Source organism: Salvelinus sp. IW2-2015, unplaced genomic scaffold (assembly GCF_002910315.2).
Source record: "Salvelinus sp. IW2-2015 unplaced genomic scaffold, ASM291031v2 Un_scaffold463, whole genome shotgun sequence".
In the NCBI taxonomy this organism is placed as follows: domain Eukaryota; kingdom Metazoa; phylum Chordata; class Actinopteri; order Salmoniformes; family Salmonidae; genus Salvelinus; species Salvelinus sp. IW2-2015.
The window spans coordinates 564,241-585,547 of NW_019942557.1; the positions used below are offsets into that span (position 1 = coordinate 564,241).

At 41.3% G+C, this 21,307-nt stretch overlaps 2 protein-coding genes across 3 annotated transcripts in view; one reads left to right on the forward strand and one right to left on the reverse strand.

Annotated features, from left to right (window-relative positions):
- Window positions 1-7,148: 7,148 nt before the first annotated feature.
- Window positions 7,149-10,555, reverse strand: LOC112068355 (endothelin receptor type B). The gene is made up of 7 exons (XM_024135487.2): window positions 10,124-10,555; window positions 9,894-10,006; window positions 9,165-9,369; window positions 8,825-8,965; window positions 8,101-8,234; window positions 7,911-8,019; window positions 7,149-7,377 (listed from the first exon to the last, which is right to left on the reverse strand). The coding sequence occupies exons 1-7, from the start codon at window positions 10,553-10,555 to the stop codon at window positions 7,243-7,245; spliced, it is 1,269 nt and encodes a 422-aa protein (XP_023991255.2). The 3' UTR covers window positions 7,149-7,242.
- Window positions 10,556-11,985: 1,430 nt separating this feature from the next.
- Window positions 11,986-21,307, forward strand: part of LOC112068349 (glutamate-rich protein 6-like) — a 10,635-nt gene continuing 1,313 nt past the window's right edge. The window contains exons 1-9 of one of the 2 annotated variants that reach the window (XM_024135476.2): window positions 11,986-12,192; window positions 12,326-12,386; window positions 13,125-13,264; window positions 13,383-13,471; window positions 13,655-13,771; window positions 18,264-18,404; window positions 18,655-18,815; window positions 20,324-20,385; window positions 20,539-20,681. In XM_024135476.2, coding sequence (XP_023991244.1) covers window positions 12,156-12,192; window positions 12,326-12,386; window positions 13,125-13,264; window positions 13,383-13,471; window positions 13,655-13,771; window positions 18,264-18,404; window positions 18,655-18,815; window positions 20,324-20,385; window positions 20,539-20,681 — 951 coding nt within the window. In that variant the 5' untranslated portion in view covers window positions 11,986-12,155. The remainder of the gene's footprint in view (window positions 12,193-12,325; window positions 12,387-13,124; window positions 13,265-13,382; window positions 13,472-13,654; window positions 13,772-18,263; window positions 18,405-18,654; window positions 18,816-20,323; window positions 20,386-20,538; window positions 20,682-21,307) is intronic. The other variant, XM_024135477.2, reaches the window with a different exon arrangement.

A 21,307-nucleotide genomic window follows, 5' to 3' on the forward strand; every position in this document is an offset into this window, starting at 1 on the left:
GCCCAATGGGTTGTTGTTGCATCTAACACATTAGTAGCCGAGCCACTCTGGCAGGCATTCACTGCATTTGATTGCATGTTTGCCATTACATCCAGACGTGAACAGAATAAACGGTAGTGACAGTCCGTTTTGCACCTAACCCAGTACACAGAAAACCTTTTACATCTGCTCATTATGTTTACCCACAAGAGAGCACTGAAATGCTTTCATTGTTACTGGCATTTTCAGACAAGAGCCCTAACACGACTTGATTTTTTTTTGCCATGGCAACATCAGCATCTAGACGTTACTTTTATTTTCTCTGGTATGGTGAGAATGAGCCTGGTTTTGGTACATGGATTAAAAGCTTTTTAATCCCATGGTTGAGTGACCACTAGCAGCTCTGCCTAGTGATCTGACTCTCCCTGCTGTTTGCAGGTCTCTCTGAAGTTGTCCTGCATTAGGCTGTCGTGGCAGCCTTCCCTCTCACTGTTTTAGCATGCAAGCCCCAAATGCCCATTAATTAAATGCCTGCTGGTTCTGTACGAGAAGTCTTGCCTTGTTAATTCCAGTCCGTTCAAACTGTATATTTCTTATCAAGATCTGCTCGCATCCAACAAAAAAAAAGCACAATTTAATGAAATGTTGCCATGCTCCTGGGTGCCAGTCTCTCTCTGTCTAATCTAATCAAATCAAATTGTATTTGTCATATGCGCCGAATACAACAGGTGTAGACCTTACCGTAAAATGCTTACTTACAAGCCTTTAACCAACAATGCAGTTCAAGAAATAGAGTTAAGAAAATATTTACTAAATAATCTGAAGTAAAAAAATAAATCATTGAGGCTATATACAGGGGGTATCAGTACCGAGTTAATGTGTGGAGGTACAGGTTAGTCAAGGTAATTGAGTTAATATGTACATGTAGGTAGGGGTAAAGTGACTATGCATAGGTAATAAACAACCTCTCTGTTTATTGAATGAGGTTGCATCTATAGTGTCCTTGTTTTACTTAAATGTCTAAACCTGTGTGTAGGTGGAGTGTAGGTGTAAACAGACCATTAGAGGACTGGATGATTGTCTTTTTGTGGGGGACAACAAGAGAGATGTTAAGTCTGGTGAGAGTTTCCATATTACGTCTGATTACAGAGAAAGCCACAATGATAGAGGTGTGCTTTCTTTATTATACAGAGAGTAAGGGTATCATGTTTGAGGTAAGACCCAGATGCAGACAACGTTGAATTAACCACAGTTTATGCATCCAACAGGGGCAGGCAAAAGACAGGTAAAGGACAGGCAGGGGTCAATAATCCAGACAGGTGGGGCAAAGGTACAGGACGACAGGCAGGCTCAGGGTCAGTGTAGGCAGAGGTCAGTAATCCAGATACGTGGGGCAAAGGTACCGGACGACAGGCAGGCTCAGGGTCAGTGTAGGCAGAGGTCAGTAATCCAGATACGTGGGGCAAAGGTACCGGACGACAGGCAGGCTCAGGGTCAGTGGTAAGGCGAGGTCCCGTAATCACGAATACGTGGGGCAAAGGTAAGGACGACAGGCGCAGGCTCAGGGTCAGTGTAGGCAGGAGTCAGTATCCAGATACGTGGGGCAAAGGTAGCGCGGAGAGAGGCAGGCTTCAGGGTCAGTGTAGACAGAGGTCAGTAATCCAGATACAGTGGGAGGTATAAGGGACGGCAGGCAGGCTCAGGGTCAGTGTAGACAGAGGTCAGTAATCCAGATACGTGGGGCAAAGGTATAGAACGGCAGGCAGGCCCAGGGTCAGTGTAGGCAGAGGTCAGTAATCCAGATACGTGGGGCAAAGGTATAGGACGGCAGGCAGGCTCAGGATCAGGGCAGGTAGAAAAGGTCAAAACCGAGAAAACTAGAGAACAGGAACAATCAAGAGACATGAACAGAGGGAAAACCACTGGTAGGCTTGACGAAACGAAACAAACTGGCAACAGACAAAACAGAGAACACAGGTGTAAATACACAGGGGATAATGGGGAAGACGGGTGACACCTGGAGGGGGTGGAGACAATCACAAGACAGGTGAAGCAGATCAGGGTGTGACAGAGGGATTGTATAGACTTGATTTGAGAAAGGTTTACCACCCCTAAGGAAGGACACTTCCTGCTTCCTGTCCCCCTACTGGACTTGTACCTTGTTAGTAAAAAAAACATTAGGAACACCCCCCCACCCAATTCTTCCCGCAGTTGTCATAGCTTTCTCCTGGGATTCTCCTGGGAACGGATCATAGCTTTCTCCTGGATTCACCTGGTCAGTCTGCCATGGTCAGTCTTTGCCAGTCTAATGTTCTGTACACTCAGTGTATATTATACAATGGTGTTGTTTCTCAAGCTTTCCCAATGTGTTTGCAGAAACGTTTCCCCTGGTTTTGTACTCATGTTCTAAATGCACTTTAGCAGAGCAATAGATATCTCAAGGTACAAATCAAGACTTCACATGTCAAACTGTGAAGCTAGAAGGAAGTTCCTCCACACAAATATCAAGAGGCTTTACGACATGAAAGCGCAAGTTGTCCAAAGCGTTGCTGGGAGTACTGACAAAGTTTATGAAGAAGAAAGTGAATGTGTTTTTAATCCTCTGCAGCACATGCAACAATGAGAGGCTGAGTGCTTAGATATGCCACCCCTGGGGCAGGTGCTATACTTAAGTCTTACAACAGCCTCATTATCGCCTTCCACTCACATCAGGTCCTAGCAGCAGTTTGTCACAGACAGACTCCTCTCTGCCTGCCAGTAGGCATCAGACCAATACTCCTGCAACACTACTGTACATAATTACCATATGGACAGCATTTTGAGCCAGACTGAAGACTAAAACCCCTCCAGGCAGATTCCCTAGATAACAAAATGAATATTTTATCTCATTTCCATCTAATTTGCACCAAATTATTATACAGAAGTGAAATTTGTAATTAATTTATAGAACAGATCAAACACAGGTTCATACTTTGATTTTTTTTTGGGGGGGGAGCTGTTATTTTGATGCTTTTAATCTCCACTGCTTTCCACAGCATCTCTATATATAATCAAGCACCATTATAAAACATGCTGCAAATGAATAGCTGTCAGCACACATAGAATGCTTGTCTGGGTTGTGAAAGCAGTTCCAGGGAGATGTCCCCTTTACCTGCCACCCAACTGATTAATTAATTTCACACTGTTAATTAAATCCACAGTCTGGGGAGTCTCGGCGCCACCCTGGGAAACCGTATCTGGGTCTTGTGTGCACAGATATTACTTAGGGAAGGTCTGAGACAACTGCTCTCTCTGTCTCTCTCAGAAGTTGACACTGACGTCACCGTCTCTGAGGACGAAAGACCATGATGTGTCTCAATGTCATCTGCCAGTCATGGCAACACACTGCAGGGAAACAGGACAGGACCACACCATTTTACTGTGACAGGACAAGGTCCAACAATAATTGACAACAAGAGAACATGAGAGAAAAGTGGGAATCTGATACAAAATACAAAGTTAACCAATTTATTTTCAAAATAACCCCTAGATGATTATAAAACATTTATTGAAAGAAAAACCCTTTCACACCGTGCATTGTCCAAGTATAGCCGGTTATTTTAGATGTCTAAGTATAACCGGTTATTTTAGATGCCCAAGTATAACCGGTTATTTTAGATGCCCAAGTATAGCCGGTTATTTTAGATGGTCTAAGTATAGCCGGTTATGTTAGATGTCTAAGTATAGCCGGTTATGTTAGATGCCCAAGTATAACCGGTATTTTAGATGCCCAAGTATAGCCGGTTATTTTAGATGTCTAAGTATAGCCGGTTATTTTAGATGTCTAAGTATAGCCGGTTATGTTAGATGCCCAAGTATAGCCGGTTATGTTTAGATGCCCAAGTATAGCCGGTTATGTTAGATGTCTAAGTATAGCCGGTTATGTTAGATGTCTAAGTATAGCCGGTTAGTTAGATGTCTAAGTATAGCCGGTTATGTTAGATGCCCAAGTATAGCCGGTTATGTTAGATGTCTAAGTATAGCCGGTTATTAGATGCCCAAGTATAGCCGCGTTATGTTAGATGTCCAAGTATAGCCGGTTATTTAGATGTCTAAGTATAGCCGGTTATGTTAGATGTCTAAGTATAGCCGGTTATGTTAGATGTCTAAGTATAGCCGGTTATGTTAGATGCCCAAGTATAGCCGGTTATGTTAGATGTCTAAGTATAGCCGGTTATGTTAGATGTCTAAGTATAGCCGGTTATGTTAGATGTCCAAGTATAGCCGGTTATTTTAGATGTCTAAGTATAGCCGGTTATGTTAGATGTCTAAGTATAGCCGGTATTTAGATGCCCAAGTATAGCCGGTTATTTTAGATGCCCAAGTATAGCCGGTTATGTTAGATGTCTAAGTATAGCCGGTTATTTTAGATGCCCAAGTATAGCCGTTATGTTAGATGTCTAAAGTATAGCCGGTTATGTTAGATGTCTAAGTATAGCCGGTTATGTTAGATGTCTAAGTATAGCCGGTTATGTTAGATGTCTAAGTATAGCCGGTTTTGTAGATGTCTAAGTATAGCCGGTTATGTTAGATGTTTAGTTATAGCCGGTTATGTTAGATGTCTAAGTATAGCCGGTTATGTTAGATGTCTAAGTATAGCCGGTTATGTTAGATGCCCAAGTATAGCCGGTTATTTTAGATGCCCAAGTATAGCCGGTTATGTTAGATGTCTAAGTATAGCCGCTTATGTTAGATGTCTAAGTATACCGGTTATGTTAGATGCCCAAGTATAGCCGGTTATTTTAGATGCCCAAGTATAGCCGGTTATGTTAGATGCCAAGTATAGCCGGTTACTTTAGATGCCCAAGTATAGCGGTTATGTTAGATGTCTAAGTATAGCCGGTTATGTTAGATGTCTAAGTATAGCGCGTTATTTTAGATGCCCAAGTATAGCCGTTATGTTAGATGTCTAAGTATAGCCGTTATTTAGATGCCCAAGTAAGCCGTTTATGTTAGATGTCTAAGTAAATTAAAAAAGGGCCGGGGTGTAGTTTTTTTTAGGGGGGAATGTGGTTCTTAAAAGGTATAAAGCCGGGAATTAGTTTTTAAAGATTTGTTCCTAAAAAAAGGTAAGTAATAGCCGGTTATTTTAGATGTCTAAGTATAACTGGTTATTTTAGATGTCCACATATAGCCGGTTATTTTAGATGTTGTGTGTGATATTCAAATCAGATCAGTTGCTATTCCAGATCGTCTCTGAGATCAAAATAACATTCATTGGTTCTGTTGAAAAGGAGTTTTCCATGACTCCGGTGTCTGGGCACCCGCATCACCATGTGTGCCAGGCTGGCAAAGCGCTACAGCAGCTCCAACGTGACAACAGAAGATGAAGTGCAGGAGTCTAACACAGCAGATATCAAAGCAGTGTGGGTTGGAAGGTACGCTCCCCCCCACCCCACCCCCTCTTCCCTTTATTCACTACTAGGAACACACAATATGTTAATCATGAATGTAATGCACAGATTGAATAGGATGTTCAAATGAGCCTGTAATTGCATAATGATGATATAATTTAGGAGATTATGAATAAGAGTTTCATACTGATGTTTGGTGAGAATTGATCTGTTTTCTATTTCAACAGGGATTTTGTAAGTCCCTGTGTCGAGATTGATTCAGTTCAGTCTGTCAGTGGTGGATATGTGGAAAATGGGCAGAGACGAGAGACAAAGGAGGAAACTATGTTGTGTTCTGACACTCATGAAGAAGGAAAAAAAGGTGATAACAACCACACGTAATGTATAAATAGGAATGTGTTTGACGTTTACATTCATTAAAGATCTAAAGAACAAAAAACAAGAAACTGTATGGGACCATAAGTGTGACTTCTAGCAATTTCTTACATAAATCAAATTTGTTATCCGTTATTTGATTCATGGATGCTGTTTAATATGTCTGGGTATAAATCATCATATCTCCAAAAACATAAAGGAAAATGCAATTAATTGACATCCTTATAAATAATTCCCATACTGTACATACAATCAGGTAGAGTTACAGTGCAGAAACTATCGTACGGAGCATTATTATATTCCATTAAAATGATCTGGCCCTGACAACGAATTACTATATTTTCATAACAGGTTGAAAGTCAGCTTCCCTCTCTAGAAGGCTTCCCTCTCTAGAAGGCTTCCCTCTCTAGAAGGCTTCCCTCTCTACGCTACTGGGTGGAATATAATTCCTACCTAAAATAGTTCACTAGATTGATAAGATATTGGATGGAAGAAATACTTCCTATCTGTGCTTGCCTTGTCCTGTGACAGGACCCATCAGGTGCTCAACTCTTCCCTCACCCCTCCTTCTGACCCCATTCTGTCATCTCCGTTTCCTTATTTTCCACTCGCAGGTCTTTTATAAAGTGTCTCCATTCATTACACATCTAACAATGCGTTACAAATAGGCCACCATCAATCAGTCATTCAGCAGTGAAGGCAGAATCCACTGGTGTCTCCGATGCGATAGGTTTAGGAACTAAAGGAGCAACATGTGAGAGGACGGCTTTCTCTCAGAGAGACGGAAATATACATTTGTGTCCTAATAATTTGTCATGCCCTCTCTGACACAGTTTTGATACTGAATAGGAGAACTAATTTGGTTATAAGCTTTAAAAAAATTCTCATTAAATTTCTTTAAAAAAAACAACTAAGCAGTATTTCTATGTAATTGGGTAATCTCTTTACAGGTGGTAAGAGCGTGTAATGCTGGATATGTGTCAAGACTAAGTGCCTTGAGGCAAAGTTTTCCAGGTAAACATGTTACGGGCCAGGGCATATAAACCTACAGTGTGTATGATATAGGTGAAACATGACGTACGTAGTTGGGAGTGATTCAAGGCCCGAGGGAACAGAGTCAGAACTGTCTGACTCTCTTTGTCTGAGTGTGTCATATCATAAGCAGATGTTCTACTGATAACAAGCTCACAACAGACAATGCCACAGGATTTGTCACTAAGCAACTCTATACCACTAATGACGGTACATTACGTTGTCTATTGAGTCAGGGTCTACAGAACCAATAAAGACATTGAGGCAGAGCCTAAGACTATAGGTCATGTATAGACCCTCACACTGAAATTACATTAATTAAAAATGCATAACATTAAATAAGCAATCTTTGAAATTATTACAGGGAAACATCCATAGACACACTAAAACTGAGCATTWAAAAAAAAAAATCTGTGCATATGTCATAGTAATATATTGTTTAAACAGTCAAGTGTCCTCTTACTCAAGTGGAGGTGGGCGTATTAGCTCTAATGTTGCTGTGCTTAGAGGCCTGGTCCTGCTTCTTTGACTTCAAGATAGACGGCACCTCTTCAAGCATCAATACTTCAGGATGTATGCACCAGCAACAAAGGCGTTTCTAAGGGACAGACAAAAAGACAATGAGTTAGAGAAGTCCAAAGGACAATACATCATTTTCAAATACAGTCAAAAACACAAAACGATCAATGAATATGTTGCGGACAGGCGTAACATAGTTGGCCAGAGATGTTGGTTCTGGGCTGCCAAGATTACTATCAATATGATCAGATATCCACGTTTTCTTTTGCATTGTAGCACTGTAAATGCTCTTAGATTAAAATGCAAACTAGCAGCACTGTGAATGCCCTTAGATYAAACCTTAGCTATGAGTATTGCTGATTCAGCTATGACCTGTCTGGTGTCTAGTTTAGCTCTGGTCACTGTTTTCAAAGGACTGCGTTCTTTACCCACCTCAAGTCATTGCCCTCACAAGTTTAACTGTTAAAAGTCAACGAGTCATAAATGACTTGAACATATAGTCCATAAAGCACGTTGTGTCACATCGTCACACTTCATCCTTTACCTACCTCTGTCTCGTGTGTGTCAGAACTGATATAACAAAACAATGAGGAAGATTATATTAAATCTTACCTTGAAACATGTTTTGAATCGTTTGCTGACCATGTACAGAGCGATGGGGTTGATGCAGGAGTTCAGCGATGCCATATTAATGCCAATATAGTCCAGGACAAGAAAAACACTGAAAAGGATGAGAGGATCAGGTCAGTAACACATTCCACAATTGAAAACAGCAGTGACAGTTTAATGTATCCTTTCTTACCTCAGTAGCTGACACCTTTTAGAATCCTTCTCGTCATAAATGGTGAGTTTTAAGATTCTGCTCAGGTACAGTGGTAACCAACAGAGAGCAAACACAAACACTAAGCAAAACACCGTCTTGGCCACTTCTCGTCTCTGGGTGAAAACAGATAAGGAGATTTATCTTAGACATTTTAATGACATCATAAAAGAATTATGACATTACAGCGCTAGCACTACAATGTCTATACTGCACCATGGGCCTCCATGTCCGGTCCAGGAAAGATACTGGGATGTGCAGGCTTTTATTCCACCCCAGCACTAACACATTTGTTTAAAATAATCAACATATCATCGTCTTCGGGCTGGAGCATGATTAGTTGAATCAGCTGTGTTACTGCTGGTCTGGACCATGATTAGTTGAATCAGTGTGTTTTACTGCTGGTCTGGACCATGATTAGTTGAACCAGCGTGTGTTACTGCTGGTCTGGACCATGATTAGTTGAATCAGCGTGTTTTACTGCTGGTCTGGACCATGATTAGCTGAATCAGCGTGTTTTACTGCTGGTCTGGACCATGATTAGCTGAATCAGCGTGTTTTACTGCTGGTCTGGACCATGATTAGTTGAATCAGCGTGTTTTACTGCTGGTCTGGACCATGATTAGTTGAACCAGCGTGTTTTACTACTGGTCTGGAGCAAAAGGCTGTACATCTAATACCTCTCTAGTACCAGAGCTGTAATCACCTGTACGGTGTAGTTCCCCAGGGTATTCTCATTCTTCCTCAACATTTTCCGGGCCATCAGGGTGTAGAAGACAGCCGTGCAAGCCAGCGGCGTGCAGAAGTAGAAACCGAAGAGCCACCAGTCTTTTGCTGATTTATAAAACTTATGGAAAAATCTAGTGTTTAGTATTGTGGTTTTCGGTTTTATCTACCTACTGGAATGTGATGATAAGCACACCTCACTAGCTGCATTATATAATCAATCTGTCATTTTAATTTATTATCTAAAGAAAACCAAATGAAAACACATTATTGACCTTTTATCTTTCTATATTACTGCATGTTCTCAGGACTGACATTACCTGCATGAACTGATTGGTCTGTATGGGGTGAAGCAGACATACTGTCAGATGCTGTCCTTTATACTCCATCGTTATCATATCAAAGCCGACAACTTCAGGCACAGCCAGGAATGTTGATATCACCCATATCAAAGTTATTTCCACTACTGTCCAGGTTGAAACCCCAATGCCTTTGATTCGATTCCAGGATGCAACAGCTTGATACCTAGAAAATTAACAAGGAAATTATGTGGCTAGGGAGCGTTTTGTTCATAACAATAAAACAAAAATCACATTACAATGAAAGGGAATTTCAGGGCCTACTTCAAAGAAATATATTTGTTGAAATGTAGACATCAGCCAACTCTAACCATGTTACTCTTCTTATAAACTTTTGTATTCTATTCTCTGGTTTTGCCTTGTAAAATCTAAGTAATACAGTCATGTCCAACTATCTTGAAACAGAAATGTGAACTGAAGGTGTAATCCTCTCACCTGTCATACCTCTCACCTGTCATACCTCTCACCTGTCATATCTTCACCTGTCATACCTCTCACCTGTCATACCTCTCACCTGTCATATCTCTCACCTGTCATATCTCTCACCTGTCATACCTCTCACCTGTCATATCTCTCACCTGTCATACCTCTCACCTGTCATATCTCTCACCTGTCATACCTCTCACCTGTCATACTTCTCACCTGTCATAGCTCTCACCTGTCATACTTCTCACCTGTCATATCTCTCACCTGTCAATGCTCAAGGCACATAAACTCAACACTGTGATTCCAACAGAGGTTTTCTGGATGAAAGGGATTAGTTTACAGAGCGCCAAACCAAACGGCCAGTCCTGAGCCATGAGCTGCAACAACAACATGTCAATATTATATTACAAATCAATGTGTACTCAATAATACAAAACCCGATTTGATAGATCAGGATAGACAGATCACTGCACCCCACACTGCTAATAACTCACCCTGTAAGCATTGACTGGAATATCTATCACGATATGCAGCAGGTCTCCCAAAGCAAGGTTGGCAATGAGAATGTTAGGTCCACTTCTCATACATTTGTTTTCATATATGATTCTCAAGAGTGTTGAATTTCCAACTAGTCCAACGATGAATACAAGAACAGACACCACAGTACTGATGTATTTGAAAGTGTCTCTGATTCCAGTCGACACTAAGCACATGGGATGGGGTCGGGTGTTTCGTCCTGCTGTTTTGAACAAGGTAACAGAACCATTGGATTTGTGGTCCTCTGTAAGCTCTACAGCATCCGAAGAGGCAGTTGCAAAGAGTTCAATAGTAGGAGCTGCTTGTGGATTCTGATCATTGGTCGCCGCACTGATTAAAACCATTCCATTGGTAAGCAGCAGAGACAGAACAAGAGCTACAATTTCCATCGTAGATGATTTCCTCAAAAGGCCCTGCAATTTATCCCCGGGAAGTAGTCTGCAAATGAGAATGGAAATCATTACTGGACACATTACAGCCTGGAGTGATACCAAAAAATGAATCAATGTGGTGTAAAGTCTATTGATTACAACAAGAAGCATTGATGATTGTCTGTGAAATTATAGATAACATTGAAAAAATGTCAGATTACCTACTGTACACGCCAATCGATCCAGCATCAATTTTTTCCTCCACAATGCAGTGGCAATTGTAGTCTACACATGCAGTCTGTGGCTTAGCTAAGGCAGATTAAGGTTTTTATAGACCGAGGTTTATTGGCATGGTTAGTCATCAATCTGTCACCACATTACTGCTCTTGGTGCATCATTCTGGATGACAGGGCTTCACTGAAGTCTTGTACTCAGCAGATGACTCTATACAAGTTACAGCTCTGTTCTAAATCCAATGGTTGTCTTACCATTGTACATACAAATACAAAAAACAACAATGATTAAAAGGACTTTTAGGGACACACCGACCCAGTAGTTATATTTGTGACAAATGCGAATCCTATTATGATCTTTGACATTGAAACAAGTCTCTATCTTGAGAGGATAGGGACTTATATAATTATGAATTTGAATACTAGACATAATATGGACCTGAACCTTCTTATGATAGGATGAAAGTCGGCCATTACGTTCAGGGAGTTGCTGACCATGGTTTGCCAGTGCTGTGATAAGACATTGTGTAAAATAATTTATTAGGAGAATTTATCTGCACTGTCTTTTATCTAGCTAGCCAGCCTGTTTTAGACGGATGATTCCATTAATTGTTKAAATTAACTGCCAACATTCCATTCAAATAATGCAGTCAATCCACAGCCATACACTACAACATTTTTGACATTTATGGTCTTTTTACATATATTTTAGAGGCTATATATTCAGAAAATTGGCATTTATAAATATATGACAATATTTTGAGTTGACAATAATGCTATTACACAATTTCTGAATATCACACGCCTTACTTTCATTTTCCTGCATAAGTAAAATCTGGATTATGCCTCTACTGACATTTCTCCCCATTCTGGAACTTTTAGGGTTTATGACATAGCCCCTCTAATAATTTAACAGGATGTCTATGCTTAGACCTAAAGGGCATCACTGAGTTCTACATTTCATATGATGTAATAATAAAATGCACAAGAAAGTTGTTGCCATGTATTTTATCAAAAATTAATATATCTCATTGACATCATGACATAGGAAAAACAATAACACGTCACTCAATTGATGCCTCGAAAGTTTATACATGATTTCACTAGTATTTGTCATTGAACAGGGGCTATTTATTTTCATGTGGGTGCCTGTTACCCCATAAAACCCTGTCACTGTGAGTGGGGTGCCGCCGACAGATGCTGGTGTCGCGCAATAATTCAAGATTCTGGACATCACGACTGACCTTTCTGCCCCTCGGTTCTTAGCGGAAAACGTGCAACACCCAGTGGGCCAGTTGACCTGTGACAATCAGAAAGACCCCGTTGCAACTCTTGTGACGGACAGGTATCCAAGTTTATCTGACAACATTGAAATTTGCCCACGTATGGCGTCGGATGACATTTGGAAAGTCTGTGAATTGGGTGAGTAGGGATGAGTAGGCTAGCTCACTGATGAGATGGCATGTTCACTATCTTCTCGTTGTATTGTAATTGAATAACGTTACATTCAGAAGCAGATAGCCTACTTAACGTTTCCTTCGCTGTGCAATGCTAGGTGAGAAAACAATAAAGAGCCATGCCAGGACTACTTTGAGCACAGATGAAAAAGTTCTAATGTAAGACATTTTGTATTATTTCAGGTTCAATGAGAGATTTTTTAGAGAGAGATGTAGCCAATGTGCTGGTAGGGTTTAGCCCAGGTAGCCTGTTGGAGGACAGTGGAACTGGACACAAGTGATTTAAACCAACCACGCTTCAGCCATTCGCCTTCATTAAGTTCATATGCTGATGATAAAATGAAGGAGGATTTTAGATATTATTTTAAAGTGGCCCAGGTAGCAATTACAATCGGCATGCAAAAAAACAAACTTGATGTGATTGGCAAATGAGTTGCACACACAATATATTGGTCAGAATTTGTACTAATCTCATGTTTTTTTTGTATTCCCGTTGTGATTGATCCCTGAACCCATAGAGGGCATTTTGAAATGTATAAAATCCTCCTTCATTTTATTTTCTTAATCAGTGAAGTAGGCCAAATCCTGGCCCCGATGAAGGGTGGAAATGCGTTCATTTTACTTTGAGCAATGAAGCAATTTGTATACACCTCCACTGCCCTCCGAGAGTTTATCAGTTTCTTCTTCACTTCAGTTTGCTCCTCAATTCATGCACCTTTGGAGAGCGGGGTAGCAGCGTTGCTACCTTCCCCCAGTAGCCTAAGTATTCACATCATTGTCATACAATTATTAACAACTATTGCATTTCATAACAAAATTGGCATGCACTTGAAACTATTTTGACCATAGTCTGAACATGCTTGAAGAGCAGGCCCTCTTTTTCCCTACACCATCCAGCATGCTGCCAAGGAGTGATTCTACCACAGCAGAGTTCATAGAGGTCCACGTGCTGGACGGCAGTTCCATCACCATAGTCAGCGCCAGCACCCAGACAGACTGGGAGTGGGTGGAGCAGGCACTCACAGACAGCTGTCAAGGTAGTCAGAATGTCCGATGGGTTTTCGGTTCGAATGCGTCACACCTTTCTGCTGCCCTCCTCCTCTGACGACTCAAACATCTGTCAGCACCTTCCTACAGTTATTTTCTCTCTCGTAGTTCAAAGTGAAGTGGAGAGGTTTGAGCCAAAAGCCTCATCACAGACAGTCCCCCAGAGTATAGTTATTGGGCCAGATTCAGAGGTTAAGGTAGGCTAATGTATATAGCCTATGGTATATGATTAGTTAATAGAAAACAGTTTAATTACAGTAGGCTATTCAATCAACCAATTTACTACCAATCCAACAAACTGAAAATAGATCACAACAAACTGAAGAATTTATATGGTTTAATGGTATAACAGTGTTTATCTTTTGTGTCCTCTTTGGAAGAATGAAGAGACAGATATGGAGAAGGAAAATGAGTTGTATGGTATACCTAATGTGGGGCCACCTTCCATGTTGGCCTACAAACCAGAGTCGAAACAACCGCCTGTTCATTTTGAAAAGGTAAGCAACCTCAAGCACTTTGGATGAGAAATGATACAATCACTACAAAGGTAAAGTGTTGACTGTCAGCTTTAATTTGAGAGTATTTTCATCCATATCAGATGAACTGTTATTTGTATTAAAGTAGTAAAAAGTTAAGTATTTGGTCCCATATTTCTAGCACGCAATGACTTACGATAAGGGCTGTGTTTTGTCTAGGCTTACCCTGGCGTGACGTTTTGTAGGCCAAAATGACACAATACATAATTTACCGTTCATTTCTATTGCGCACAATAATAATAATAATAATCTGAAACACATCCAAAACTAACAGCAAATGCATCTGACAAATTTGTGGAGTCACAACAAGCTTGATTTAGTCATTAAGTGCAATGAATATGGGACCAAATACCTAACTTTTTACTACTTTAAAACACATACAAGTGAATTTTTCTCGATACTTTTGATCCCCTATATATACACAAAGTGCTGTAATTTCTAAACGGTTCCCCCGATATGAATGAAAATACCCTAAAATTAAAGCTGACATTCTGCACATTAACCTCATAGTCATTGTATCATTTTGTTGTTGTATCATCCAAAGTGCTGGTGTACAGAGCCAAAACGACAACAAATGAGTGTCACTGTCCCAACACTTTTGGAGCTTACTGTATTTTTTCTATTCCCACAGTGCTACTTGTTTTCATGATGACATATTTCATGTTACATACATAAAATAGTACTGCACATGCATACACTACCGGTCAAAAGTTTTAGAACACCTACTCATTCAAGGGTTTTCTTTATTTTTACTATTTTCTACATTGTAGAATAATAGTGAAGACATCAAAACTACGAAATAACACATGGAATCATGTAGTAACCAAAAAAATCAAAATATATTTTATAGCTACCCTTTGCCTTGATGACAGCTTTGCACACTCTTGATATTCTCTCAACCAGCTTCATGAGGTAGTCACCTGGAATGCATTTCAATATACAGGTGTGCCTTCTTAAAAGTTAATTTGTGGAATTTCTTTCCTTCTTAATGCGTTTGAGCCAATCGGTTGTGTTGTGACAAGGTAGGGGGGTAAACAGAAGAGAACCCTATTTGGTAGAAGACCAAGTCCATATTATGGCAAGAACAGCTCAAATAAGCAAAGAGAAACAACAGTCTATCATTACTTTAAGACATGAAGGTCAGTCAATACCGAACTTTGAAAGTTTCATCAAGCGCTATGCTGAAACTGGCTCCCATGAGTCGCCACAGGAATGGAAGACCCAGAGGTACCTCTGCTGCAGAGGATAAGTTCYTTAGAGTTACCAGCCTCAGAAATTGCAGCCCAAATAAATGCTTCAGAGTTCAAGTAACAGACACATCTCAACATCAACTGTTCAGTGGAGACTGTGTGAATCAGGCCTTCATGGTTGATTTGCTGCAAAGAAACCACTACTAAAGGACACCAATAAGAAGAAGAGACTTGCTTGGGCCAAGAAACACGAGCAATGGACATTAGACCAGTGAAAATTTGTCCTTTGTTCTGGGGTCCAAATTGGAGATTTTTGGTCCCAACCACCGTGTCTTTGTGAGAAGCTGTGTGGGTGAACGGATGATCTCCGTATGTGTATTTCCCACCGTAAAGCATGGAGGAGGAGGTGTTATGGCGTGGGGGTGCTTTGCTGGTGACACTGTTTGTGATTCATTTAGAGTTCAAGGCATACTTAACCAGCATGGCTACCACAGCATTCTGCAGCGATACACCATCCCATCTGGTTTGGGTTTAGTCACACTATCATTTGTTTTTCAACAGGACAATGACCCAATACACCTCCAAGCTATGTAAGGGCTATTTGACCAAGAAGGAGAGTTATGGAGTGCTGCATCAGATGACCTGGCCTCCACAATCACCCGACCTCAACCCAATTGAGATGTTTTGGGATGAGTTGGACCACAGAGTGAAGGAAAAGCAGCCAACAAGTGCTCAGCATATGTGGGAACTCCTTCAAGACTGTTGGAAAAGCATTCCAGAATTTTTTACATTTTTAATTTCACCTTTATTTAACCAGGTAGGCCAGTTGAACAAGTTCTCATTTACAACTGCGACCTGGCCAAGATAAAGCAAAGCAGTGCGACACAAACAACAACACAGAGTTACACATGAAATAAACAAGCGTACAGTCAATAACACAATAGAAAAGTCTATATACAGTGTATGCAAATGAGGTACGATTAGGGAGGTAAGGCAATAAATAGGCCGTAGTGGCGAAGTATTTAGAATTTTGCAATTAAACACTGGAGTGATAGATGTGCAAGTAGAGATACTGGGGTGCAAATGAGCAAAAAAACAAAAACAATATGGGGATGATGTAGTTGGATACGCTATTTACAGATGGGCTAAGAGAATGCCAAGAGTGTGCAAAGCTGTCATCAAGGAAAAGAGTGTCTACTTTGAAGAGTCTTAAATATAAAATATATTTTGATTTGTTTAATACTTTTTTGGTTACTACATGATTCCATATGTGTTATTTCATAGTTTTGATGTCTTCACTATTATTCTACAATGTAGAAATTAGTAAAAAATTACGAAAAACCCTTGAATGAGTAGGTGTGTCCAAACTTCTGACTGGTACTGAACATGCATACACAATATAGTACTGTACATACATTCTATAGTACTGTACATGTGTACTATAGTACTGTACATGCATACATAATATAGTACTGTACATGCATAATATAGTACTTTACATATATACTATGGTACTGTACATGCATAAATAGTACTGCACATACATGCTATGGTACTGTACATGCATACTATAGTACTGTACATGTATACTATGTTACCGTACATGCATACATACTTTGGTATTGCACATGCATAATATAGTACTGTACATGCATAATATAGTACTGTACATGCATACTATAGTAATATAGTACTGTACATATACTTAGGTTGGAGTCATTAAAACTCGTTTTTCAACCACTCCACAAATGTCTTGTTAAACAAACTATAGTTTTGGCAAGTCGGTTAGTCTACTTTGTGCATGACACAAGTAATTTTTCCAACAATTGTTTACAGACAGATTATTTCACTTATAATTCACTGTATCACAATTCCAGTGGGTCAAAAGTTTACATACACTAAGTTGACTGTGCCTTTAAACAGCTTGGAAAATTCCAGACAATTATGTCATGGCTTTAGAAGCTTCTTATAGGCTAATTGACATAATTTGAGTCAATTGGAGGTGTACATGTGGATGTATTTCAAAGCCTACCTTCAAACTCAGTGCCTCTTTGCTTGACATCATGGGAAAATCAAAAGAAATCAGCCAAGACCTCAGAAAAAAATTGTAGACCTCCACAAGTCTGGTTCATTCTTGGGAGCAATTTCCAAACGCCTGACGGTACCACGTTCATCTGTACAAACAATAGTACGCAAGTGTAAACACCATGGGACCACGCAGTCGTCGTACCGCTCAGGAAGGAGATGCGTTCTGTCTCCTAGAGATGAATATACTTTGGTGCGAAAAGTGCAAATCAATCCCAGAACAACAGCAAAGGACCTTGTGGAGATGCTGGAGGAAACAGGTACAAAGGTATCTGTATCCACAGTAAAACGAGTCCTATATCGACATAACCTGAAAGGCCGCTTTTTGGAGAAATGTCCTCTGGTCTGATGAAACAAAAGTAGAACTGTTTGGCCATAATGACCATCGTTATGTTTGGAGGAAAAAGGGGGAGGCTTGCAAGCCGAAGAACACCATCCCAACCGTGAAGCACGGGGGTGGCAGCATCATGTTGTGGAGGTGCTTTGCTGCAGGAGGGACTGGTGCACTTCACAAAATAGATGGCATCATGAGGAAAGAAAATTATGTGGATATATTGAAGCAACATCTCCAGACATCAGTCAGGAAGATAAAGCTTGGTCGCAAACTTCCAAAGTTGTGGCAAAATGGCTTAAGGACAACAAAGTCAAGGTATTGGAGTGGCCATCACAAAGCCCTGACCTCAATCCTATAGAAAATTTGTGGGCAGAACTGAAAAAGTGTGTATGAGCAAGGAGGCCTACAAACCTGACTCGGTTACACCAGCTCTGTCAGGAGGAATGGGCCAAAATTCACCCAACGTATTGTGGGAAGCTTGTGGAAGGCTACCCGAAACGTTTGACCCAAGTTAAACAATTTAAAGGCGACACTACAAAATAGTAAATGAGTGTATGTAAACTTCTGACCCACTGGGAATGTGATGAAAGAAATAAAAGCTGAAATAAATAATTATACTATTATTCTGACATTTCACATTCTTAAAATAAAGTAGTGATCCTAACTGACCTAAGACAGGGAACGTTTACTAGGATTAAATGGAATTGTGAAACTGAGTTTAAATATATTTGGCTAAGGTGTATGTAAACTTCCAACTTCAACGGTACATGCATACGTACATACTATGGTACTGTACAACATTTTGCATGAGAGGAGTGATGATGGTGAAGCTTGCCTTCTCTAGATCCCAGTGTTGTCCATCTCTGGATCCAATGAGGCTCAGTCCAAACGGAAAATAGAGTTTGTTCAATGTGACTACTGCCAGCAACCCTGTAACCCTTTRATACGCCGGGAACAATTGGAAAATAATCGTGACTTGGAATTGGTGAGTCCTGCTGACAGTGAAGTTGTTCTTTAGGCTATCAATTCAAAGCAAATCAATGCAAGTAACAATGTGCCAGTCTTTAAATACCTGTTTCAGAGAGAGAGACTGGAATGATTGCATTCTGATGTTCCTTTATCGTTCCTGGTGTGGATCACATGCTGCTAAGATTGTAGATATGGGTTACAATTAAGTTAGCATTAAGTTATCTCCTACTCCCATTGAACAGTTGTTTTGTTATGTTTCTACTCAGCTCTTTTGCTGTGAACGGGCTCAGAAAATGCGAGCGTTTCTCCTGGAAGAGGAGCGGGCCTTAGCTGCCCGGGAGATGAACAGGAAGATTGATGTGGGCCCTCACCCACCCTTCATGAACAAACACGAGAAGAGAGCTGCAAAGGAGCGGGRAGAGCAGAGGTGAGAGGATCTAATTTAGGTTATACCCTGTCCATTTTGGTGTCAGCTGTTTTGAAACCCCCTGCAGTCGTCTCCTGTAAAAGGAGCTGCGCGGTCAGTCTGTGGTCTGCATTGGCCATGCAGTATTTATGGTGATACGGCCTCTGCAGAAGTCAGGACATTCATACAATACTTATTGAGTTTCGCGGAGCAGCGCAGAGCTGTTGTGAAGGAAGTTGTCAAGCAAGTGAGTTTGTGTTTATACAGGACCTCCCGCCCCCACCTACCATCAAACAATCATGTGAATGCTGAGCTATACGGAGCCCTCTGCATTGTTACAAAATTTGGGAGGCACACAGCAATGGGGTATGGGAGCTCAGTTTGGACTCTGTGTGCCTCCAGAGGCTCCGCAATTGCGTCACACCCTCTATACGGAGTCCCCTACCACATTTTCGGATCAAGCATAAATTGTCTCTAATCGTGCAAAACGGTACTAATCGCCAGAACGGCGCAGCGGTCTAAAGCACTGCATCGAGGCGTCACTACAGATACGTGTTCGATCCTGGGCTGTGTCGCAGCCGGCCGTTGCCATGAGGCAGCGCACAATTGGCCCAGTGTCGTCTGGGTTAGGGGAGGGTTTGGCRGGCTGGGATGTCCTTGTCCCATCACGCTTTAGTGACTCCTTGTGGCGGCCGGGTGCATGCACGCTGACTTCGGGTCGCCAGCTGTACGGTGTTTCCTCCAACACATTAGTGCGGCTGGCTTCCGGGTTAAGCGAGCAGTGTGTCAAGAAGCTGTGTCGTGTTTCGGAGGAAGCATGGCTCTCGACCTTCGCCTCTCCCGAGTCCGTACGGGAGTTGCAGCGATGGGACAAGACTTTAACTAACAATTGGACATCATGAAATTGGAGAGAAAATGGGGTATAAAGTACCGAAAAAATTAAATAATAATATATATATATATAAGAATTAGCCTCTAATCGAATGATGGTGTACCTCACACCTCTCAACATACATGTGTAATAGAGTACCACAGTACAAGTCATAATATCCATAAAACCTAGCGGTCAAACAGGGAAATGGTTCCAATCGTTTTTCCACCATTCAGTTCTCCCATAGGTGATCTTAAAAATACTTTAAAATAAGGGCTGTGTTCCGTGTAGGCTTACCATGTGACGTTTTGATCTCTCTAGGACATGGTGACTTTTATCAATATACTCGCCTGTATTTACCACCCAAAAATGAAGTGCTAAAATGATTGGAACCATTTCCCTGTTTGACCGCTAGGTTTTATGGGTATTATGACAACCCCACTGTGGAGCTCTATGGGCCCTTTTTTAGACTTAAAAGCTAAACGTCGTCAAAGGGACACGTTTCTGTCAAAGTCTTGAGTTTTGGACAGAAGAGGAGGATGGCTTGGGATCTCGATCTTCAGAGAGATTTCCACTTAACCTCCCAATGTAGTCTCAAACACGCCAAGCTGTTCTGATGATACACTCTGAGGAAGGCCAAACTCTATTTTAACTTAAGGTTGCGGGAATGGGAACTTCAGAAGGTCCTGAAGAAAGGCAATCAGAACCGATTTTTTTCAGGTAAGAGTCCATTTTCATGTTCTCACTAAAACACCTTGATAGATTATAACAATTGTAACTATTTAATGTAACTAATATGAGATGCTGAGTATAGTGACTTTGCACTCTCAGACAAAAATGGCAATACTGGGTTATTTTTCTTGTGTTTTTAAGGTCAGATCAAAACCATCTCCTACAGACTGTCCAATGAGGTTTGGACTATCCGAGAAGAGTCTCACTTCCCTAAGTTGGACATCATGAACTCGTCAGATATCTTCACCCTCCAGGGGGAGACGGACAGGCAGCACAGAGAGAGGGTAGGTTTCTGTATTAACACCATCCCTGTACTGTCATTGACACCAGCTTATCTCATCTGAGTGCTCTACACCTATCCCCTTACTGTTCAGGTCCGTGCTATCCCCTTACTGTTCAGGTCCGTGCTATCCCCTTACTCTTCAGGTCCGTGCTATCCCCTTACTGTTCGTTTCAGGTCCGTGCTATCCCTTACTGTTCAGGTCCGTGCTATCCCTTACTTGTTTCAGGTCCGTGCTATCCCCTTACTTCTTCAGGTCCGTGCTATCCCCTTACTGTTCAGGTCCGTGCTATCCCCTTACTGTTCAGGTCCGTGCTATCCCTTACTTTCAGGGTCCGTGCTATCCCTTACTGTTCAGGTCCGTGCTATCCCCTTTACTGTTTCAGGTCCGTGCTATCCCCTTACTCTTCAGGTCCGTGCTATCCCCTTATGTTCAGGTCCGTGCTATCCCCTCTACTGTTCAGGTCCGTGCTATCCCCTTACTCTTCAGGGTCCGTGCTATCCCCTTAACTGTTCAGGTCCGTGCTATCCCCTTACTGTTCAGATGTCCGTGGCTATCCCCTTACTCTTCAGGTCCGTGCTATCCCCTTACTGTTCAGAGTCCGTGCTATCCCTTACTGTTTCAGGTCC

What these genes read in the sequence shown, in the direction of transcription:
- LOC112068355 (XM_024135487.2), bottom strand. Translation starts at nt 10,555, where the DNA reads ATGGAAATTGTAGCTCTTGTTCTGTCTCTGCTGCTTACCAATGGAATG. An exon ending in AGACCAATCAGTTCATGCAG is followed by an intron (nt 8,966 to 9,164) that starts GTAATGTCAGTC and finishes TTTTTCCATAAG; the next exon opens with TTTTATAAATCAGCAAAAGA. An exon ending in TGGGGAACTACACCGTACAG is followed by an intron (nt 8,235 to 8,824) that starts GTGATTACAGCT and finishes GTTTTCACCCAG; the next exon opens with AGACGAGAAGTGGCCAAGAC.